This window comes from Acomys minous, assembly GCF_964271855.1.
Source record: "Acomys minous genome assembly, chromosome: 17".
NCBI lineage: Eukaryota > Metazoa > Chordata > Mammalia > Rodentia > Muridae > Acomys > Acomys minous.
The window spans coordinates 3,786,577-3,810,401 of NC_140500.1; the positions used below are offsets into that span (position 1 = coordinate 3,786,577).

Genomic DNA, 23,825 nt, shown 5'->3' on the forward strand with positions numbered 1-23,825 from the left:
AGCTCATGGCAAAGCTGAGTGGGCATGGAGGCCTGCAATGCCTGCGTGGATTCCTCAGCCTCAGCTGGCTAGCCAAGGTCACCGAAAACGAGAGAGACCCTGCCTCACATAGAAGATAGGGAGAGAGAGTGGTAGAGGGACACAGCCAGTGTGAACCCCAGCCCTCCACGTGCACGCTCACAGCCAGTGTGAACCCCAGCCCTCCACGTGCACGCTCACAGCCAGTGTGAACCCCAGCCCTCCACATGCACGCTCACAGCCAGTGTGAACCCCAGCCCTCCACATGCACGCTCACAGCCAGTGTGAACCCCAGCCATCCACATGCACGCTCACAGCCAGTGTGAACCCCAGCCCTCCACGTGCATGCTCACAGCCAGTGTGAACCCCAGCCCTCCACGTGCACGCTCACAGCCAGTGTGAACCCCAGCCCTCCACATGCACGCTCACAGCCAGTGTGAACCCCAGCCCTCCACGTGCACGCTCACACCCACCATCAAACCCAGCCCTCCACATGCACGCTCACACACAAGCACCTGTACATGCACAGGAGCCCCCCACATCTGTGAGCCCACATGCATGCCATAGTCACATACATAGCAAAATAAAAGAAGGTCTCATCTGTTCTTAGCATGCTGGTGTTCCTGTTCCAGGCATGGTAGTTAAGGTCTCTGTCATGGCGTATGACATGGGCATCCTTCTAATCCCTGTCTGTGTGTTTGCTGTGGGACTCTTCACAAATTATGCTTCTGACACAAAACACAAATTAGGAGCTAGTGAGAGTACAGGGCTGTTCACATGAGCAGGGAAATATATGCGCTAATGAGCAAATTAGAGTAGGAAAGCATCAAAATTTCATACCCATAATACTCAGGCTGAGGTCAGAGGGCTTTAATTTGAGGCAGGGAAGGGTTGGGCTGGAATTCAAGGAGCATAGTGTTCATCACATCAGCTAGAATAACGCCCGTCTCTGTGGCATGGGGCATCCTGATGTCTGTAGCCCACATCACTTCCTGAGGCAAAGTGAATCAAAACTTACTCTGTCGACAAGACGTTCAGGGAAAAAGAGAGAGCAGAGAGTGAGGTCCAATCAACGCCTGGCCCAACCCAAGACCCGCCCCATGGAAGAGAGCCACCCGACACTATTAACAATACTCTGTTATGCTTGTGGACAGGAGCCTATTGGAGTTGTCCTCTGAGAGGCTCCAGCCAGCAGTGGTTAGAAACATGCTTGAGACTCACAGCCGAACACTGGGTGAAGCGTAGGGAGTCTAGTGGAAAAGTGTGTGTGTCGTTGGGGGGGGGGGGGGCGACAATAAAAGGACCTAAAAGTGACAGGAGCTCCACAAGGAGACCAACAGAGCCGACTAACCAGGGCCCAGAGGGGCCTGTGGAGTCTGAAGCACCAACCAAGCACCATGCATGGTCTGGACCTAGCCGCCCCCCCCCCCACAGATGTAGTGATGGGCGGCTCAGGCTTCATGTGGTCCTCTAGTAAGGGGGGTGGGGATGTCTCTGACATGGACTCCGTTGCCTGCTTTTTGACGAGAATGACTTGCCAGGCCACAGGGGAAGAATATGTGCTCAGTTCAGTGTTGATGTGATTTGATGAGCTGGGGTGTCGGGGAGGGAGGGGGCTGCAACTGAGCTGTAAAGTGAACACGTAAATTAATATTTTTAATTTAAAAAGTTCAAGATCTGTCTGCTTAGAACTTAATATATAAGCTAAAGGCATCATCACACCTGCCATATCCGCAACCCCCAATCTTTAATAGCGCCGAGGTTTGGATATTGTAACCCACAGGTCTCCACACGTGGGTCTCAGGACAGCTGAGAGGGGTTCTGGAGACCATGAGCTAGCACGCGGCTGACCCCAGATCTGAGCCAATTAATTGTGCTGCTCTCCCCAAGCCAGTTCCACTGCATGTGTGACCTTGCATGCAGCTCAGCCGGCTCTCACAAGGTGGAGGGGCTGGGTGGGGCCATGTGGGTGTTCATTCTTAACTCTCAAGACCTTTCTCTGAAGTTAAGAATTCTTCATTTCACAGACTCCACAATTATTTCTCTTCTACCCGAAAAATTCTAAATTTAATCTGAATTTATTAAGACTTAGCTTCCTGTTTCCTTTGTCAAACACCCGCATGGATTGGCAGGTTATTCAAGTATTGCTCTGCTGCTGGACTTGAAGTACAGGCTGTTCCCAGGGGTAGGGTGTGGTGAGGTGTCTCTCATTGATGTGTGTGCCGTGTGTGTCTAACAGTATGTGTGTAGTATGTATGTGTAACATGTGTGTGTGTGATGGAGTGTGTGTGATGTGTGTCTGGTATATCCATAATATGTGTGTGTAATGTGTGCATGTGATGGGCTGTATGTGGGGTGTGGTCTATATATGTGTTGGTATGTGTATGTGATAAGGTGTGTGTGGGGTGTGGTCTATATATGTGTTTGTATGTGTATGTGGTGGTGGCAGAGTCATGTGTGCACATGTTTATCAGTGTGTGAGTAGTGTTGGTATTGATGGTACATGTGTGGTGGTGGTGTGTACATATGTGAGTGTGTGTCTCTGTGTTAGGATGTGTGGATTAAAGTGGATGTGGTGTGTATGTTAGGGCATGTACATGCATGTGGGTGAGCTTCTGTTTTCTTAGGTAGCTCTCCTGATCCTCTCATAGCCTAGCGAGGCATTCCATCTTGGCTGTGCATTTAGACCACAGCCTGGCGCTCAGGGCCGGTGCCCCAGGAAGCCTCCAGGAGACACGAGGGATCAAAAAGCGGGTGGAGGTTGGGGCCTCCACCTCTTCACCCCCATACCCACCAGCTCTCGGAGCAGGGCCAGCAAGCCAGTCTGCTCCCAGTGAGTGTGGAACTGCAGCTGGAGGCCCACTGTGCCAGCCACTGGGAGCTCTTAACAGGCGGGGAGGGACAACAGGATGAACATTCACGGTTTCTCTAAAGCCACCTTGACGGGCCATCGGTGTCCTAAAAGTAATACCTGCATGAAAGCTAAGTGTTCAGAGAGGAACTCTCCAGAAGACGATTCTGACATTTTGTTTTTGTTTTTTGAGACAGGGTTTCTCTTAGCTGTCCTAGACTCACGTTGTAGACCAGGCTGCCCTCGAATGCAGAGATCTGCCTGCCTCTGCCTCCCGAGTGCTGGGATTACAGGTGTGCGCCACCGCGCCTGGTCATTCTGACTTTTCTTGAACTAGCATGAGAAAGCAAAGTGCTGTTCCCTGTCCTGTGAGAAGGAACTATTCTCCCTCCTCATAGTCCCCTTGCATGTAGGAAACATGGGCTGCATATTAAATACACAGATGGGGGGATCATGCAGTGATGGCTCCCCAGCAGATCTGTGCTTCCCAGCTGGTCTTCCCTGGTCATGGCTCGAAAACTCAGAACAAACCTTTAAAGATGCCAGCTATGGCTTTCCCCTTGCTCAAAAGGAAGAGTCAGCGCCAGCTCCTTCTTGGTTCCCTCCCTGGGCCTGCATTCTCCTGCGCTCCAGGGGACTTGCCATGTCCCAGGGTCATTTGGGACCTCAGGATACTCTTTGGAGTCTTACTTTAGAAGCTTGACTGTCACCCCTGGGCTTTTCACATCGGTGCGTGAATTTCCAGCTTTGGCCACTTTTGCTAGATTTCTGAGGCAGCTTAAAGAAACAGAGGCCAGCCTGGGCTCACAGATAAAATAAACAGTGAGGGGCGACGCTCTCTCAAGGAGAGGGAAGAGGGTACTTGGGGTTTATATAGGAGTTTTGGTGGATAGGAAGTTAAACGCCACTGCTGGGGCTATGTGCAAGCCTGCAGCTTCTCCCTCCCGGAGCTGCTTGTTCAGACGAACCCACTTTATCTTTAGAAATTGTGTTTCCCTGGCTATCAGGATATGGGTGATTGAGTTTGGAATGACAGTGGGGGGAACGGGCTGGACACTCACCGTGAGGGCAGCGCCATCTCAGCAGGTCTCAGGGTAGCGGCTCTCAACACTCCTAATGCTGCGACCCCCTTAATCCAGCTTTTCGTGTTGTGACCCCACTCATAAAAATGTCCTTATTATTATTGTCATGACACAACTATCTGTGTTTTCTGACGGCCTTAGGCAACCCCTGTGAAGGGGTCGTCCAGCCCAACACGGTTGTGCCCCACGGGTTGAGAACCACTGCCTCAGGGTAGCTGAAGGTTGCTTGGCCAGTGTCTGGCAGAGGTTTCCAAGGTTAATTCTGACATATCGCAGCTCTCAAGAGATAAGGAATGGCTCTGCAAGTGTAGGGGTTCTGGCAATAGGACCAGAGCTTTGGGGGTCTCAGGGTCAGGGGCGCTGTAGGCAGTCTCGGTGGTAGGCAATCCTGAGGTGAGGACAGTCGTATTGGGAGAAGAGAGTTCAGGGTCCATTGAAGAGGAGAGTCCTCCCGTCCTTCAGCAGAAGGAGGGTCTTAACTTGATTGGCTGCGGTGGATCCTGGCGTTGCTGTCTGTCTGCAACCCTGGAGAAACTTCTGGGAAATGATGGTTAGAGGGCAGAAGGCGTGGTTTGCTTACAACTTTGATTCCATTCCCCTGCCCCCCACTCCCCCACCCCCGCTTCCCCAAGCAACAAATAGTAGTTAGATCGGTGTCTGCAGAAGACCTCTGGGGTTACAGGCGTCAGGGGCCACATCTACTTCAGAGTCGCTTTACGACATAGTGATTCGGGATGTGTGGATCTAGCAGTTTTTCTTCAATAAGGAGGCATTCTTTAAAGCTCACCTGCGTGTATAGACCTCGTGGCACATGCCAGTAATCCCAGCAGATGGATCAGGAGACCGATGTTTGGCTGCATAGTAATTTTGAAGCCAGTTTGGGCTATGTAAGATTCTCATTAATAAAACAAAGCAAAACAAAATAGCCAGGCAATGGTGGCAAAACCCCAAGGCAAACCACCACCACCACCACCACCACCACCACCACCACCACCACCACAGCCTGATGGTGGTGGCATGCACCTTTAATCCCAGCACTCAGGAGGCACAGGCAGGAGGATCTCTGTGAGTCTGAGGCTAGCTTGGTCTACAAAGCCAGTCCAGGACAGCCAGGGTAACACAGAGAAACCCTTTCTCCAAAAACAAAAACAAAAAACAAAAAACAAACAAACAAACAAACACACACACACACTAACCCCCCACACAAACAGAAAAACCGCAAAGCAACCAACCAACCAAATAAGCAAAAAGAGTGTGTGTACAGCTTATCTTTTTATCCTAAAAATCAGATGAAAATTCATCATTCACTGAATAAACTAAACATCATTATCATCATCATCATCATCATCATCAGCAGCAGCAGCAGCAGCAGCAGCAGCCAGGTTCTCAAGGTTGGCCAGTGACAGCTTGCTCTAGTCCTGCGCTCAGATAGGAGCAGACCCCGAGTTTAAGACCACAGAGAGGGAGGCTGTGTGGGTTTGACATTCCTGCAGATCAGATGCTTAGAGCTTCTGTCGTAACCCAAAGGCTACAACTGCAGTGTCCTCCACACCTTCCCAGCCACCTCGTTGCCTGGGGTTGGGGCATTTGCTGAACCTGAGGGGTTGATGAAGTCACCATGTAGCCAACTTCAGCAGGCAGTTTAAACACCAGAGTCTTGAAAATGGAACCAGATGGACTAGTGAGAATTACTTCTGCTGAAAAAGAGCAAAGCCTCATGTCTCAGCTGTGTGTGTGTTTTCCTGGCATATGCTGTTGTTGGGAGTCTCTTTTCTAGTCCTTGTCATGGAGTAGACGTGTAATAAATGTCTTTATAAGTGATAAAAGCAAAAAGAGAGGACGAGAGGGAGGAAAAGGGATTGGGCGTGTATTGCCTTGTGGTGCAGAAATAAATGTTTCTGTTCTAGTCCTCTGTTGTTTATTTATGTGTCTTCTTGACTATTTTATTTTTAGGCAGTGTCTCACTGTGTAGCCCAGGCTGGCCTGGAACTCTCCATGTAGCCAAGGCTGGACTCTGAAGTTGCATCAGTTCTCCTGCCTCTGCCTCCTGAGTGTAGAATTGCAGGCACGTGCTTTTATTAGCAGTGGGACTGCTTCGGTGCCCTGTGCTTTTCAAGGTGACCATGGGTGGGCGTTGATGTGCTGTCCACACAGACAGTGGCTGTTAATGAAACTTGAGTTTCTCATTTTTATAAAGCTGAGCAGAAGCAGCAAGAGACCAGGATCTCTGGTCACCCTGCAGACGTGCTGCGATGTGGCCTTGCCACTTACGAAGTTCATGGTTGAGGATGACAACAAGAAAAGCTGAAAAAAGCCACCACGTGTTTGAACAAGTGTAAAATTTTGTGGTGGGTGGCGTTTAGAGTGTCTTGGGCTGCAGGTTGGGTGGACCTGACTAGGGGGTGATGAGAGCTGAAGCCTACTTCCTCCTGGGGCTCCCCACAGTGGTGGTTGGTTGTAACAGTGGGCCCAGTATAATTCCACTAGGATAGAGTTGATACAGTACCATTCAGGAGATGAGCACCATGCCTCTTCTTAGCACCAACCCCCCCCCCCCAGGCATTCCAAGGAGAACATTCTTTTTTTTAAATTAATAACACATTTTTATTGAAAATTAAAATAATTCATATTATATCTCATTTTCTATCCCATCCCATGCATCCTCCCATTCCTCCCTCCCTCCCACTTTCACTCCAATCCCCCTTCCCTATGACTGTGGCTGTGGGGGACCTCCTCCCCCTGAATATGGTGCTAGGGTATCAAGTTTCTTCTTGATAGTCCACTATCCTTCCTCCGAGTGCCATTGGGCCTCCCCAACAAAGGGACATGGCCAAATATGGGGCACCAGAGATCCTGTGAAAGTCAGTCCCCAGTCTCCACTTAACTGTGGAGAATGTTCTGTCCCTTGGCTAGATCTGGGTAGGGGTTTGATGATGACTGCACGTTTTGTCCTTGGTTTGTGCCTTAGATTAAGCAGAACCCCTGGGCTCAGATCTACCCATCATAATGTTCCTCTTGTAGGTTTCTAGGACCCTCTGGATCCCCCTACTTGCCTATCCTCTATATTTTTCCCAAGGAGAACATTCTTAATCAGAGACACAGCTTACGTCAAAAGGCTTCTGAAGGACCAGTAACCTCCTTCCAAGATTAGCGTTAAATGTGATGCTGGTGGCTGTCGGCAAGCAGTTCCTGCTTCCGGATCTGCCCAAGCTGATCAGTAATCTTTAAGGGAAAATCCCAAGTTAAGCATCTTTGCCTCCTGAAGGGTCAGTGTTTGATGATGCTAGCATTTGGAGCTGTTTGTTTCATAAAATCTTGCTTAGATTTCTCCCGTGGGAACCCTTGCATTGGTCACCCGGGAACATCCTTGGTCTCTCACCTTACAGCCGTTCGTGTCTGTGAAGGCAGCCAAGGCAGTGCTTTTCAGAGCAGAGGAAACCCGTTAGCCTTTTCCAGGATAAGTGCTTATCTTTCTCAATTCTGTCCATGGGTTGCTTGATTTCTGATAACCCTGGACTCAGCATAACATAACGGGGAGTGGTCAGGAAGTCAAAGCACTGGGCAGTCTTCCGGGTGTTCACATCCTGTCAGCATGACTTCTCTGGCCACGGAGATGTCTTTTTATGGAGATATTTTGCTGTAATTTCAGAAGGTGGTTGCTAGTTTTCTTGGCTCCCTAACAGTCTGCACATCTGGAGTGTGTTTCCACGAAGATGCTGGCTGGGAGCAGTGCCTTGTGGCCTGGAATTGCCTCTGACACAGAGGGGCCGCAGAGGACAGTCCTTGCTACCCAGCACCTTCTGTGCGAGGCCCACGGAGGGAAGTCACTGAGGCTCTGAAGGCCCAGCACAGAAGTCAAATGTCTCATCCAAGCAGAATTATTTTCAAAATGGTTCCTTTCTCAACTTCTGCTGTGGCAGTTACAGCCCGGAAATGGTTCAATAGGCCTGACACTGGAACTGCTTGCTGACAGATCCCATGATTATTTTATTTGACTTAAAGTGATTTAGGGGCACATCACACATTATTGACACCATGTGACAAAGCACTTGCCATCTGCTAGTCCTTGTGGTGTGCCAGTCCACCAACCACTCTTAAGCAGGAATGGCTGTCTTAGCTGAAAAATGGTCTGCAAACCAAGATAGAATCTTTTTTAATTTTATTTGAAGTCAGGGAGTATATTTTTGGTAGTGATGTAAGTTCGTGCTTTGGGTTGACTTTCCCATTGTCCACTCTCGGTGGTTCATGGTGGAAAAGTTAGGCCTTTGCAGCAGCTGGGTCATTGTTTTCCCCTCTTCTTAGTTCCATAGACAAAATTTCCACTTCTGTGGGGAAGTTTGGTATAAACCAAGGAAGGGCCCAACAGCGTAAGCTCCGCGCAGGGACGCCATCAGGTCTGCCCACTTTGTACAGCCTTAGTCCACGCTAGGAGCTGTGCTTACCGCAGACACCCCAGGAGGAGGCTCGGTGACTCTCATTTGCTGGTTGAGGGCTGAGGCCCATGGTGGTGAGGGAGGTTGTGTGATGTTCCCTGGCTGATATAGGGCACTGTGGTCCCCAAGTCTAGGAGGCTTCTCCTGTCTCTTCCCCATTCTGTGAGACGCTGTTTGCCAGGAAATGTATCACGGGCCTTCTGCATGCTACGGGGCCACCAGCCCGTGCTGTCTGCCCGAGGTGGCTTTACAGTCCAGGCCACTAGGATCATTAATTTAGTGTAGAGCAGCATTCTTACTGTGGGGTTTTAAAACACTTTATTATTCTGCATCTCCTTGTATGATGTCAGACAGCTCTTCAGCTCTCCAACTGCTTTCAGCGTCTTTGACTGCAACATCCCCCCTCTCTCTCCTCCCATTTCCCTCCCTCTCTCTCTCTCCCTGTCCCTCTCCCTCTCTCTCTCTCCCCCCCATCCCCCTCCTCCTCCCCCTCTCCCTCTCCATCTTCCCCTCTCCCTCCTTCTCTCCTCTCCTCTCCCTCCCTCCCTCCCTCCCTCTCCCTCTCTCTGTCTCTCTCCCTCTCTCTCTCCCTCTCTCTCTGTCTCTCTCCCTCTCCCCTTCTCTCTGTTTGTCTCTCTCTGTCTCTCTGTCTCTGTCTCTGTCTCTCTCTCCCTCTCCCTCTCCCCCACCCTGTCTGTCTTGCACTGGTTCCTCCTCTAGCATTGTGTCTTCCTGTATGCCATCACGGGTCTCCAAGGCAATCCAGGCTTCAGTTACATCTTCAGCAGCTTTCTAGGTTTGATTGTTCCCTTCACTGACTAAGCTTGGCTGTCCTGGAACTCACTCTGTAGACCAAACTGGCTTCAAAATCAGAGACCCGCCGGCCTCTGCCTTCCAAGTGCTGAGATGAAAGGTGCACACCACTACACCTGATTGTAAACTCTTTAAAAGTTTTTTTTTCCAGTTTTCTATAAATCCCTTTTACTTCTCTTTAATTCCTCTTTACAAATTGGAAGCTTAGGTGAGTGGGGTTTTGCCGTGAGGTCACCGCTTCCTTTATCCAGCTTTTCTTTAATCTGTCCTTGAACACAGGACTTAGATCCATTCCACTTCCTGGGGGAATTCCTCAAATTATACATTTTGTACTTCTCCTTGCTCAGCTTGCTCCTTTTCGTTATAAGTCTTAAGAGTGAGTCCCCACTACTTAGCTCATACCCCCACACACTGCTCCCCCTTTCCTCCTGCCTCCTCTCATAGGCCCCTCTCAACAATAGCCCCATCTGTTTTCATGTCACACATATGGGCACATGTGACATATATATATATATATATATATATATATATATATATATATATATATATGTGTGTGTATATATTTGATTATAGATTCCCTATATGAGAGAAACGTGGCATTTTATGTTTTTCCTCTCCCCCCATTCCCACCCACCACCTCTTCTTATAGTAAAATGTGGAAGGCAGGATTTTTTTTTTGGGAAAAATACTATTTATAAAGAAATACACTGTCCTTTGCCTACTCTCTTTTCAATAAACTTCGAGAGTCGTAGAGTCTAAATGTAAGTCACTTTATTTTACCAATTCTAATTTTTGGAGTGCCATCTGTGTGTGCAGACCTTTCTCACGTCCTCATGCTCAGCCCCTCCAAGGCCTCTTCATCAGCTCTCGGGGCGTCGGCCATCTTAGCCCCTCCTAGGCCTCTTCGTCAGCTCTCGGGGCGTCGGCCATCTTAGCCCCTCCTAGGCCTCTTCGTCAGCTCTCGGGGCGTCGGCCATCTTAGCCCCTCCAAGGCCTCTTCGTCAGCTCTCGGGGCATCGGCCATCTTAGCCCCTCCTAGGCCTCTTCGTCAGTTCTCGGGGTGTCGGACATCTTAGCCCCTCCAAAGCTTCTTCGTCAGCTCTCAGGGCGTCGGCCATCACTTCTGGCACTACTAGAATTCTGCTTCACACCAGGACGCCCACTTTTCCCATTGAGCAAACTTGCACCTGTTACACTGATTTAGTGTGGTGAATGGGGGAGGGGTCACGTGTACGACACAGCACACGTGTGTAGGAGTCGGCTTTCCCCTTCCTCCATGTGCGTCCCAGGGGTCGAACTCGGTCATTAGGGCTTCGCTTCAAGTGCTCTTATTCCTGACGTATCGCTGGCTTCCAGATATAGGAAAATATTGAACTAGTTTATGCTATCTATGGTGTGTGTCTGTGTGTCTGTGTGTGTGTCTGTCGTGTGTGTGTGTGTGTGTGTGTGTGTGTGTGAGAGAGAGAGAGAGAGAGAGAGAGAGAGAGAGAGAGAGAGAGAGAGAGCACGTGTGCACGTCACAGCACAGGTGTGGAAGCTAGAAGGCAGCTGGTAGGACTCAGCTTCTTCTCCCCGTGTACCCCAGGGTTGAAGTCAGGTTTTCAGGCTCCCTCACGCTCTGAGCCAGCTCCACAGCTCTCCAGCCAGCATGTATTTAAAAGGACACTGCCACAGTGAATGTCAGGAGCCACGCCATCCACCACACTACCCACCTATCATAGAAAGCGAATGGATTGTTGTCATTGGGGCACATTTACAATTTTCCTCAGAAAGTACTAACTTGGTATAAAGTTTTCTCCCGTTTTTACATCAGGTATAGATGCATTTGGTACGCAGACCTTTTCTACTTTGACTTTAAGCAGTGATGCCAGCTCTCCTTTTCTCCTAGGGAAGCACATTACGGAGAATCCTCCTGCATCGGTACTTCAAAGGTGACCACAGCGTTGGTGCAAATGGACCCCTGTCAGGAGCCTATGCCAAGACTGCACAAGCGGGAGGTGAGCCCTCACATTGTCCCCAGTCCAGGGTGTCACAGCACAGCTTCATGACCGTGCTACTCTTCGATCTTGCTCAAGTGACACAGGTGTGAGAGAGTCACTTAAAGTGCCAGTGAAAACTGTCGTGTAGTCGGGGAGTCATGGAACCATAGGGCAGAGCATTCGAGTGGGTTTTACCCTGTGACTGCAGTTGTTACTGTTTCTCAGTGTATACATTAAGGACAAAAGGCCTTTTGTACGTAGAGTTACTTTTATAAGGGTTTGCTTTTATTTCACGCACGTGTGTGAGAACGCTCACTTGTATGTCTGTACACCACATGTGTGCTTTGTGCCTGTGGAGGTCAGAAGAGGGCATCGTGTCCCCGGAGCTACAGAAGGTTGTGCGCCTCTGCGTGCATGCTGGGAATCCAACCCAGGTCCTCTGCAGGAGCAGCTGGCGCTCTTAACTGCCGAGCCAGCACTGCAGCTCACTTTACAGCCTGTTAAGAAAAACGTTTAAGCCGGGAGTGGTGGCACACGCCTCTAATCCCAGCACTCGGGAGGCGGAGGCAGGCCAGCCTGGCCAACAAAGTGAGTCCAGGATAGCCAAGGCTACACAGAGAAACCCTGTCTCGAAAAACAAACAAACAAACAATCAAACAAACAAAAAGAAAAAAGAGAAACGTTTAGTAACATTGAGTTACACATGCCGGATATTTTGTTAAGATGTCCATTCTTATAGACTTTTTACATTTGTAACTAAACTTCCCAGCATCCTACGCTGTTACACTTTGAGAACTTGGAAACACTGTTTGCCAATCACACTGGTGTCTGTGATGAAGGGTGATTTGCCTTTTCTCCCTGACCACAGGAGGCTTCTCTGGACAGGACTCAGATAAGACGGGGACTTCAGTGTCCGACATCCAGTGTTTGCTGGATAAAGAAGGGGCATCCGAGCTTGTCATCGACGTCATAGTGAACACCAAGAATGACAGGATTTTCTCCGAAGGCATCTTGCTTGGCATCGCATTGCTGGAAGGAGGAAACACACAAACCCAGGTGCTTATCTGTCATTCCCGGTGTTCCCGTTGTCACTTCTGTTTTTTAAAAGAATATTTCTGCTTCGGAGAATTTCATACAGTATATTTTTCTGGCATTTACCCCCCACTTTTCCCCCTAAGTCTTCACATGCCCACCCCTTCTCCCTACTCTACCCCAACTTTCTGTCTCACTCTCTCTCAATCCCAACAAACTCTGCACACCAGTTATTTATGCTGCCCAGAGGGAGCCACCCTCTTGAGGAAAACTGATTCTCCTTGCCGCAGACCCCAGGTCACATATGTAGACCCCCAGCCAGGGCTGAGGGCTCACACAATCCTTCTCATTCTGTGCTGGGGCATTTGCTGGCCACGCCAGCTACCGTGAGATCATGGGTGCTGCGGTCCTCTTATGTCCATAGGCCATTGCTTTGGTCCTCTCTGACTTCTGTCCTCTCTGACCCCTGATTCTTACAGTCTATTCTGTTTCTTACTGGCTTATTGAAGAAACCAAGGGAAAGTATTCTTTTAGCTCCTACTTGCTGGCACCCCCCCCCCCAAACAAACAAACTTCCCCCCACATCACAGTTCCCTTACAAATTTACTCGATTTGCCGCTGAAATTAAAGGGCTTCCCACTTACTCCAAACAGAACATTCTTGGAAGCTCACTGTGCACTGCAGCAGGAGTTAGTGAGCAGTTTCAGGTGCTGTGTGTGTGTGTGTGTGTGTGTGTGTGTGTGTGTGTGTGTATGCGCACACACACACACACACACACACACACACAGAGACAGACAGACAGACAGACAGACATTTCCCCCCCCCCCTCACTACCTCCAAGGATCTAACCCTGTCAGCTAGCACTCCTGTCCCTGCAGACCTCTGCCAGGTTTCCCTCAGATCCTCTGCCCTGAGCAGTGTGCTGCATGGGCCTGAGCTCTGGAGCACTGCCGAGCTTTCCGGCTGGCTCACTGCTCAGGAACCTGATCTTTCTGCATTGGCCTGAGCCTGGAGAGACAATGCACTTCTCCAGCTGCCTGGAAATTCCCATTGGCCCCACTCATGGCAGGCAGAAGCCCTGTAAGTGTCGGGACTGGTTCAACTTGCCTGCTTTAACTTGTCATCACGCACATTCAACTGCAGGAGCTGTGCTGAGAGCCCTCTGTGGGGGGGGGCGTGGGGGAGGGCTGTGGCAGGGGCTGTGGCAGGGAGACTCGAGGAACAAAGGCTGCAGGAGCAGTAGGGAGGCACCAGGTGTGGCACCAGTAGGCACTGACCTTGAGCTGGCATCTCTAGTGACAGTCACCCGACTGCACTTTCTAGAATTCCATGGATCACAGAGGGTCATCCAAGGGGATCGCCTTCATCCTCATTTGGATGCTGAGTGTGTCCTCACTTATCTGGAGGATGACAGCTAGCCTCAGGAGAACTGCAGGCTTCGCTCTTAAATGCCAGCGCGCCGCTCCCTGGGTCCCGTGTTTCTGTGGCGTTGATCACCGTGCTCATCCCTTGATACAAACCTGGGTGCTTCTGCTCCGCTGACATCTCTTCAACACCTCAGTCCCTGCTTCTCAGCCCTTCATCACGGGTCCCTCACACCTTTCAGTGTACCCCGCTGTTTCCCAGTTTCCGTTTTCCCTGTCCTCTAACATTCTCTCTGTTGTCTCCTGTGACACTTTTAATAACACTGTGTTACACACACCCTGTTTTAAATCTCCCCTCCCAGTAAAGCCGCACTCCCTGGTGGCGACTGTGAAGTTCCTCCTGGTGCGGGTTCTTCACGTCCTCCAGCTGTCTGCCCCATCTCCTCTGTCCCCTCCTCTGCCCTTTCTCTCTGTTGTCCTCAGGTATGTCACTTCTCCTGCTGCTCTCTTCTCTTTGAGGACTCAGCTCAGGGGCTCCTCTCAGAATTGGCTTTAGCCCGCCATCCCACTGGGCAGAACTGACTGCTAGTTGCCACGTGACCTCGTTGTGATCCTTGGTGCTCTGGGCAGAGCTACTCTCACGTCACCATGCCTCTCCAGGTGTGCCCCAGATTCCACTAGCAGCTTAAAGACCCTTGACGCTGTGGAGCACACTTCATCTCTGTGCTCCTGGGAACTCTCCAGGGCTCAGTAATTGTTCACTGGTGGATGTGTCTGTGTGTGACTGGTCTTGACGAGGCCTGGTCATCTAGCTGAGCGTGTGGCACCTGCTCCACGGTGAGCCTCACAGCACGGGGTTCTGGCTTGGTGTCTTCTCTGTGCCCGTTTTTATTGTCTGTCTTACACTGTGTATCTCCAGCTAATTTTTAACATTGTTTAATGTATGTGTGGGGGCGATAGCCTAGCTTCTGTTTTCATAGAGCTTTATAGCTTCAACACATACAACACTGACACACAGACACACACAGACACACAGACAGACACACAGACACACAGACACACATACAACACTGACACACAGACACACAGACACACACACAGACAGAGACAGACACACAGACACACACACAGACAGACAGACACAGAGACACACAGACACACAGACACACAGAGACACACACACAGACAGACACACAGACACAGAGACACACAGACAGAGACAGAGACACACAGACACAGAGACACACAGACACAGAGACACACAGACAGAGACAGAGACACACAGACACAGAGACACACAGACAGAGACAGAGACACACAGACACACAGAGACACACAGACAGACAGACAGACAGACAGTCACACACACACACACACACACACACACACCACATACACATTCTAGGCTAGTGATACAAGCCTGTAATCCCAGCTACTCAGGAGACTGAGGCAGGAGTTTCACAGGTTCAAGGGAGGCTTGAGCTACAGACCAGCCGAAGGCCAGACTGGTGAACACACTGAAAGCTGGCCTCAAATGTAAAGGTAGAAGGTGAAGTGGGGCTGTGTGTGGCTCAGTAGTAAACATGTGTGGGGTATTTCTGAGGCTATAGGTTCAAGCCCTTATGCAGCAGCAAAACAAACAAACAGATCAAAAAGATCTCACCCATCCCTGCTGCAGAAACAGCACCAGCGCAGTGCTGCGCACAGGACTCCTCAGTGGGCTAAGAGACATTGCTTGGTATGTTCTGCTGTTTTGGTTCCTGACTTAGGTACATCATGGAGTCCCCAGATGTCCGCTGTGGCTTTAAGAGGTCTAGATCAGAGCAGCTGAGTCTGACTCCCTTTAGCGACTCAGGTGTCTCCCTCCCTGGGACCAGTGCAGCTCACAGAAGGAAAAGTTTGTGCAGCCTATGGTTCCTGAGGGAGAATCTGTAACCGTGGGGAAGCACAGCAGCAGGTGGCTGGGGCAGGAAGCGGAAAGATCACTTTTCCATCCTCACACAGGAAGCAGGGAGGGAGAGCAAACTGGAAGTGGGGTGAGGCTGTATAGACCCTCAAAGCCCCCTGACCTCATGATGTCCTTTGTCAAGCAAGCAAGGCTTCAAATGCTAACATTTCATAACCGTACAAACAGCGCCGCTGCCTGGGGACAAGGGTTCAAATGCAGGCACTATGCAGGTGTTCTACACCAAGCACTGCCCTAGACTCCTGTCAGCCCCTAAACACTTTACATAAAAGATGTATTTTTATCTGTGTGTATGTTGGGTGCCTGTATGTATTTAAGCACCACATACATGCAGTGCCTGTGGAGGCCAGGAGAGCTTGGGGCCTCTGAGGCTGGAGTTATATAGTGCTGTGGGCTCCGTGTGGGTGCTAAGAACTGAACCTGGGGCCTCTGTAAGAGCGACGCGTGCTCCTAACTACAGAGCCATTTCTCCAGCCCTCAGTTTTATATTCTTAATTTCACCTTCAGCCTCATGGGCTAGCTAAGACACCATGCTTCTGTAATTCCGAACCAGCGTGAACCCCTTCCTCACGACACGAATTACTCCCTGGGCCCGATGTACTTGTTAGGTGTGGGCTAGTAGAGGTGGATAGAGGAAATTACAGCTTCAAACACTAATAATGAGAAGATAAAAGCTAGGTGCTGTGGCTCACACTTGTGTTCCCAGGGCTCTGGAGGCTGAGCCAGGGGATCACCTTGATGCTAACCTGGGCCATAGAGTAAGACTCTGTCTCAAAAGGGAAAAGAAATAAAACACGAAGGCTATTTATTGGGTACCAGGAGCCATCCTTATATATATATTAGTCTGGCTAATCCTCAAACAGCCTGTGATATAATGTGTATTATCCTAGATCACCAAATTAGAAGCAAGCAGACCTAAGTTCCCGCCCTGGCTGATTAGAGGCGGAGCTGGGATTTGTGCTCCTGCTGCCTGGCTCCAGATTCTGCGCCCCTAGCCGCAATGAACCTCTCCTTCTGTTTGCGTAGCCACAGGAAGGGGCAGCAGCTGACCACCTCATGTGAGCCTTTGTCTTTCTCAGTGGGATGGGCACTGGCAATTGTCAACTCAATCTAGAGTGGCCTGGGAGGAAGGCCTCTCTGAGGACTAGTTGGTCTAGATGAGGTTGGCCTGCCCTTGTGCCTGTGGGGATTGTCTTGATTGCGCTGACTGATGTGGAAGGACATGCCTGCTGCGGGGCGCCACCATTCCCTAGGCAGGGGATCCTGAACCCTGTAAGAGTGGAGAAGGCGGGGCCAGCACAGCAGGCCTGTGTTCATTACTGATCACGGATGGGCTGTGCCCAGTTCCCTCCAGCTCCTGCTTCTGCGACGTCCTTGCTATGGCCAATGTTAACTTAGAACAGTGAGCGAACAAGCCCCCCTGTCTCCCCCAAGTTTATTCTGACAGGGCGTTTTATCACAGTAACAGGAAAGGAAGCCGAAAGCCTCAGCGTTTCCTCTGACACTCTGTGTTGTCCGTAGTTGTCCGTGTCTTTGGGTAGAAGCCATGCCCTCTGACTAACCCGTGACACGTGCTTTATTTATCAGGCGTCCAGCTGGGTTCTGCGCTGTAGAGGCCTGGTTTGTAAAAAGTATCATTCATTTGTGCTGCAGCGATGGGTTGTATAGCACATGCAACTCTGTCTGCTTCCCAGCGCCTCAGTTTTAAATCAATACAATGTGGACGGAAGGAAATGTTGGGCTGACAGCATCTGTGATGTGGCAGGTGTGGATGGACCCTTAACTAAAGAGCTTCATCTTTATAGAGCTGGAACATTCCGGTGACTTCCTCACTAACGTGTTACAGCCTTGCTTCACCTCCCAGCCACGCTATATTGAAAAAAGATTAGCACTCAAACATCAGTTTAATTTGTGGGATCATAGAGGTCTGTGGGGGCAGCGTTTATCCTGCAAGCCATCAGAACCAGCTTGACTGTTGCAGTGCGGTTGCCATGGTTACCATGGACTTTTTTTTTTTCCTGCTCCTGTAAGAGGTTGCTAGCTCTCTGCTAAGGAGTGTCCCCTGACAAACATGAAGCTACACTGAAGGCTGTGTAGAGTTCACTGTGTGTAGATGCTGCACATGTAAGAAACGTCGAGGCGGGCACGTGTGTGACCTGTGTTAGTGGGGACCAGCTCCAGTCCTTCCCTTAGGAAGACATGTCAGTGACTGTTACATCTCCCAACCTGCCTCTGTATGGCCAGTTCCGCTTGATCAGAAAATCATGTGGGTCTTAAAGTGCTCCTTCACACTGTCTGTTCCTCAATAAGTGCACAGAAATCCCTTTGTCCTTCACTAAAGGGCTGCTATCTGTACTGATTTTTACCCTCTTCCTCCTCTATGTACTATTTTTTATATCAATATCTTATTATTGATAGGCTTAGAATTTCTCTGTCTAGTTGGATCACATCTCCTCTGCAGTACAAATCCCACTCCGTCTCCTGCCAGTTCCTCTGGATTCTTGTACAAAGTTACTGCATAGACAGTGGCTGGTACCCACAGCTCAGTGTTACCTTGTATCACTAGGGTGCGTCTTACCACACATTTGATCTTAACTCCTCTCTGCAACTATTAATGATAAATTAGAGTTGTTTTCAGTTGTTTCCCCCTAAACTACACTTAAAGCATCATAATTTATGAAGTAGTAAAATAGCTTAATATCTACTTGCCAGTGGGTTCCCATGAGTGAGGTTGTCATGGTAACACAACCTAAATTAAATTTACTATCAGTTAGATACAAGGAAAAAAAATAACTCTGTCATCTAGTAGAGAACCATTATTTATGTAGGGCACTCAGAAGTGTGTGGCCACATCTCACTTTGTATTACAAACTCATGTGGGTAGAGGTATGTCAAGTTTATTTTTGTTTTGTCTCCAGCAGCAGTATAAGACCCAACACATAGTAGGCTTTCAATAAATGTGTGCTGGATCAGTGCATGGCTTTATAATACTATCAGACTAAAAATTATTTAATGACACTGTACTATTGCAATTAAAAACATACATGCAGGAAGGATATACCTAATAAATTATAAAATAGGTTACATTTTAATGGAAGGTGCTCAGCAAACTCTAGCTGTTATTATTAATATAATGGCATGTATTATTAGTACAGATTAAGTGGAATCAGAGACTGAAAACTTGTTCATTTGTGGAAATAAATAAAAGGCAGCTCACTGTGTGCTTTTATCTGTAAGGCCTGTGTTGACTTCAGAATAAGCTATCTTCTTGCCTCAGGGATTGATATTTCAAACTATGCTTTCTCTGCAGTATTCTTTCTACCAGCAGTTGCATGAACAAAAAAAGTCAGAAAAATTCTTCAAAGTCCTTTATGATCGGATGAAGGCTGCTCAGAAAGAGATCAGGTCCACAGTGACTGTCAACACCATAGACTTAGGGACCAAGAAGAGAGATGATGACAATGACCTCATGGCCTTGGGCCCGAGGATGAGAGGTGAGGGGCTTCCTGGGTACCTATGCCAATGACCTCAATGCCTTGGGCCCGAGGATGAGAGGTGAGGGGCTTCCTGGGAACCTATGCCGATGACCTCATGGCCTTGGGCCTGAGGATGAGAGGTGAGGGGCTTCCTGGGAACCTATGCCAATGACCTCATGGCCTTGGGCCCGAGGATGAGAGGTGAGGGGCTTCCTGGGTACCTGGGAGAATGGCATGAGAGAAAAAAGTAATGACGCATTTGAATCGCACGTAGCATTGTCCTCTTTCTTCTTGTGGTTTAATTATTCCCAGTGTTTCTAGTGTGGATTTCTATCTATAGAGGATTTTGGTGGTGGGATTGACCTTAGAATAATCCTGAAGGACCAAACTAAATTGGCGTTTAATCAGGGTAGAAGCAACGAGTAACATGAAAGATGTTTGAGTTCATTGTTCTGTGCAGTAAAGAAAACTGCCCAAAGCTTTCTGAGCACAGAAAGAAAACTCTGTGGACAGAATTTATAAACTGTTTGTATTTGAAATAACTAAATTATTGCCAGTTAAATACAAACTGTAGAGTTGTTATCATTTTGCAATGTGTCATTTTTTTTTTTCACGAGATCTACAGGATTCTTAGGTGAGTGTGCACACACACGTTTCTTGGTACGTTCTTGTTTTCTGTGTGTGTGCCACATGCGTGTGGGTTCTGCAGACGGCAGAGGACAGTGTTGGATACCCAGAGGCTGGAGTTACAGGAGGCTCTGGGCAGCCTAACGCGGGGGCTGGGAACTGAACTCAGCCCTCTGGAGAGCAGCAAGTGCTCTGTGCTAGTTGGGTTTTGTTAACTTGATGCATAGACATACCAGGGAAGAGAGAATCCTAATTGGGAAAATGCCTCCGTAAGATTGGCTTGTAGGCGTGTCTGTGGGGCATTTTCTTGATTAATGACTGATGTGGGAGGGCCCAGCTCGTGGTGGGTGGTGCCATCCCTGGGCTGGTGGTCCTGGGTTCTATAAGAAATCAGGGCTGGGCAAGCCAGGAGGAGCAAGCCAGTAAGCAGCACCCTCCATGGCCTCTGCCTCAGCTCCTGCCTCCAGGTTCCTGCCTTAAGTTCCTGTCATGACTTCCCTTAGTGATGGAGTGTGGTCTGAGAGCTGTAAGAGGAAATTAACCCTTTGCTCCCCAAGTTACTTTTGGTCATGGTGTTTTATCACAAGAATAGAAAAGCAGCTGAGATGTCACCTCTCCGGCCCTTTGATGTACCCTTGTAAAGCCATTTGTACATGACTACTCACATGCTTATGTGTCTTTGTGATATACATGTATATATCAGAAAATTCTGAAATTGCCTAAGAATTGAGACCTTTTCTTCTGGTCACTGTGTTAACTTTTTAGTTGTTATTCAAGTTCCTTTCAGGAAATTATTGGACCTCTTGGTAGGTAATTTTAAAATTCAGTTACGGGAAAATTTGAATCTCTATTGTTGTTGGGTTTTTATTTTCCTTTTGGTCAAAAAAGAAAAAAGTTAGCCAAGAAATACAACACCTGCTTTGCTTTCCAGTGAGAGATTCGTCACTACATTTGAAAGAGGGGATGAAAGGGCAATTAACAGAGGCATCTTCAGCTACGTCCAAGGCCTACTGTGTGTACAGAAGAGAAATGGACCCGGAGGTGGACATGATATGCCCGGGACAGGAAGCAGGAAGTGCGGAGGAAAAGTCTGCAGAGGAAGTTACCATGAGCCCCGCCATCACCATCATGAGGCCCATCCTCCGGTTCCTGCAGTTACTGTGTGAGAACCACAACCGGGAGCTTCAGGTATGTCTTCCCCATGTGGCGGGGGAGTGCGGGAACCTGCCTGCCACTGTTCAGGTATGTCTTCCCCCTGTGGCAAGGGAGTGCCTGCTGCTGCAAGTAACCTGACTCAAGTGAAACTGATATATGACTTTGCAGTATCCTCGAGAAATGGCCAACAAAGGCCACAGTGCCGTGTTGATTCTGTGGTCCAGCCGTCACATCTTCTTAGTTCCACTGAGCTCCGTGTCCCCGCCTCAGTGGTGCCTGTTCAGGAAGAGCATCTTTGTCTCATCCCCTTTCACAGTTTTAGACTCAGTTGTCTATATCTCTCCCAGTCCATAGCTGTTGGCCGCCATATTGAACATATTTTTTATGTCTCATTAGAAGCAAAGTGATATAAGGAATTTTTAATAACAGTGAAAGTTGCTTAGCAAATTAATGGAGCCCACATCAGAATATCTCCACCACTAACATTTCCTCTGTCGGATGTGTGGACTGGGGTTGCCTGGAAACTTTGACTGCCTCTCTGGCTTTATTTGTGTGCACTGCCTGGGACACTGTACAAATGTGACTGCCCTGTCTGAGGGAGGGCTAGAGTCTCCATTTGGCAGACTGCTTCCAAGAAAGAAACTTGGCCACCATGCCAGCCCGCTTTGCCATGCTGCTAGCTAGCATAGCTGGCAGATGGGTTAACTAACGAATTAGAGTGAGCTGGCTGAGGTTTCCGCAGTGGGTCCTGCATAGGGTCTCCTACCTCGTATTCCCATGAAGGCACTGGGTCATCTGTGTGTCTGTCCACACAGAGTCGCAGAGTGGGGATCTGTGTTCACTGTATCTGGAAGGCAGGAGACGGTAGGTTCAGCTCGAATGCTGTCCAGAATGAATGACGGGCGGGGCAGGGGGGAGGGCAGAGCTCACGGGGTCCCGCAGGCCGCAGGTTAGACCAAGCTTCTGTAGGGTGTGCTGGCCTGCTAGTTCCAACCCATGCACCCCGACAGTGTGGGCCATAGATGAACAGAATAGATGGTGTAATGTCTGACTTTGTGTTATGCGCGGAAGTGTGGTTCAAAGGCTGCAGAAGATGACTACCACAGTATTATTAAGAACAAGTAGCAAAACCAAACTAAACTAAGTAAATAGCTACCTGTAAGTACATTAAAACAAAAACTCTCTCTCCTCACCTTTTTCTTCATGTTCTTTCCCTTGCCTCATCCCCAAAGGAAGCGCACTAATAACAGACTGTTTTCTTCTAGAAAATTCTATGCACAAATTCATATGTGCACGTAAGCCTCCTTTCCGTTCAAGAGAATGTACATTATATAGTGTTTGATTTTTTTCTGTCCAGTAACTTTAGATGTTTCTACAATGTTCTTGCTTTGTGATGCTTATCCCTGCATATGAAGTGTTTCCTAAGATCCCAAACCGTCACATGGCCAGGAGGAGGAACCAGCTTTTGCTGTGACACTTTCTGTGCTAGCAGGCAGTGAACAGCGACTCTTTTGGGTGTATGCACCCAGATTTAGGGCTGCTTCCTGGAAAGCTTTCATGTGGCCCTCCTGTGACCTGACGACCACCGCACAGTGCAGCGGCAGGGTTGCTGGGGGTGGGTCGCTCGGAAGCTGGACTCGGCCTCCATGGTCCGCTTTCTATTGTCCTTCTTTCCATTTTCACACTTATTTCTGCCTTCTGTAGGTATACAGTGATGGCAGTGTTCATTGTGACTTGTTCTTACAAGGTGCTGTTGCTGTAACCCAAGGGGCCTCTCTCCATTAAGAGAACCTTAGCGCGTCGACACTCAAATGTTTCCTAGTTTTAAAATTAGCTTGAAGAACAGTGAGCTTCATTATGAAATTCTCATACATACATATGCTCGGCCACAGTTACACCCCGTTACACTTTCTCATTACTCCCCTCCTTGGCTGGTCCCCTCCCCCCAGGTTGGCCCGCTTTCTTATAAAGACCATTTGAATTCTCTACTGGAAATTATTGAGAAATGTGTGCATGTGCGTGCACGCACGCGCGCGCGCACACGCACACACACACACACACAGACAGAGAGAGACAGAGAAAGACAGAGAGAGAGAGCACGCACTGAACATGACCAGCACTCCCACCCTTTTTTCCTCTGTTTTGCTTTCAATCGTTCAGTTGCGTTTTCTTTTCACCCTCCAGAACTTCTTGAGGAACCAGAGCAACAAAACGAACTATAACCTCGTCTGTGAGACGCTCCAGTTTCTGGACTGCATCTGCGGCAGCACCACGGGCGGCCTCGGGCTGCTGGGGCTCTACATCAACGAGAAGAACGTAGCTCTGGTCAACCAGACTCTGGAGAGCTTGACCGAGTACTGCCAGGGCCCGTGCCATGAAAACCAGGTAACAATGGCAGCGGAGCTGCATCATGTGACAGGGTCCATGACTTAGGAGCGGCGTGCCAGGCCAGGCACGGAGCCAGCCTCGCATGCCAGGGAAGCCTTCTCGCTTACTCTGCCAGGCATCGCTCCTTTTCTCACACGCATGCAAAGGCTGAATCGTGGGCCCGCATCTTATATGTAGAATAGGCTACACTTCAAACTTCATTGTGAAAGAAAATTTTTCATGAAAATATTTAAGATAAATGGAGTTACTGAATGAAGGGTTATTCTATCTTTTTTCCCAATGTTGACTTTTTCTCTATAGGGAAATCTCTCCAGATGTGTGGGGTCAACTCGCCGTGGCTTTGGCTCCACTACATTGTGTGTGCGTGTTAGGGTGTATACTATCTGTGTTATATACACACAGTAAGCTTATAATGCGGGTCTCACTGCTGTCGTTGATGGCAGCACGCTGACACACTGCGAAGGTACTGCAGCAAAGTTATGGACTTTTGGGGCCCAAACAGTGTGTCCTTTTCATGTTGGTGTACATGCACAAGTTAGAGACCCAGCATTCATCTCTGGCTCCCAGAATGCTCTGCCTTGCTCTACAGAGCCATTATGGGAGAAGACATTACATAACATGTAGGGGAAAAAGGATATAAT

General features: G+C 49.0%; 1 protein-coding gene across 2 annotated transcripts in view; it reads left to right on the top strand.

Annotated features, from left to right (window-relative positions):
• ITPR2 (inositol 1,4,5-trisphosphate receptor type 2) overlaps positions 1–23,825 on the top strand; it is a 409,555-nt gene that overhangs the window by 249,067 nt on the left and 136,663 nt on the right. For both annotated transcript variants that reach the window (XM_084764875.1, XM_084764876.1), the window contains exons 38-42: positions 11,086–11,194; positions 12,045–12,232; positions 18,849–19,032; positions 20,573–20,829; positions 22,981–23,181. In XM_084764875.1, the coding sequence (XP_084621001.1) occupies positions 11,086–11,194; positions 12,045–12,232; positions 18,849–19,032; positions 20,573–20,829; positions 22,981–23,181 (939 nt within the window). The remainder of the gene's footprint in view (positions 1–11,085; positions 11,195–12,044; positions 12,233–18,848; positions 19,033–20,572; positions 20,830–22,980; positions 23,182–23,825) is intronic.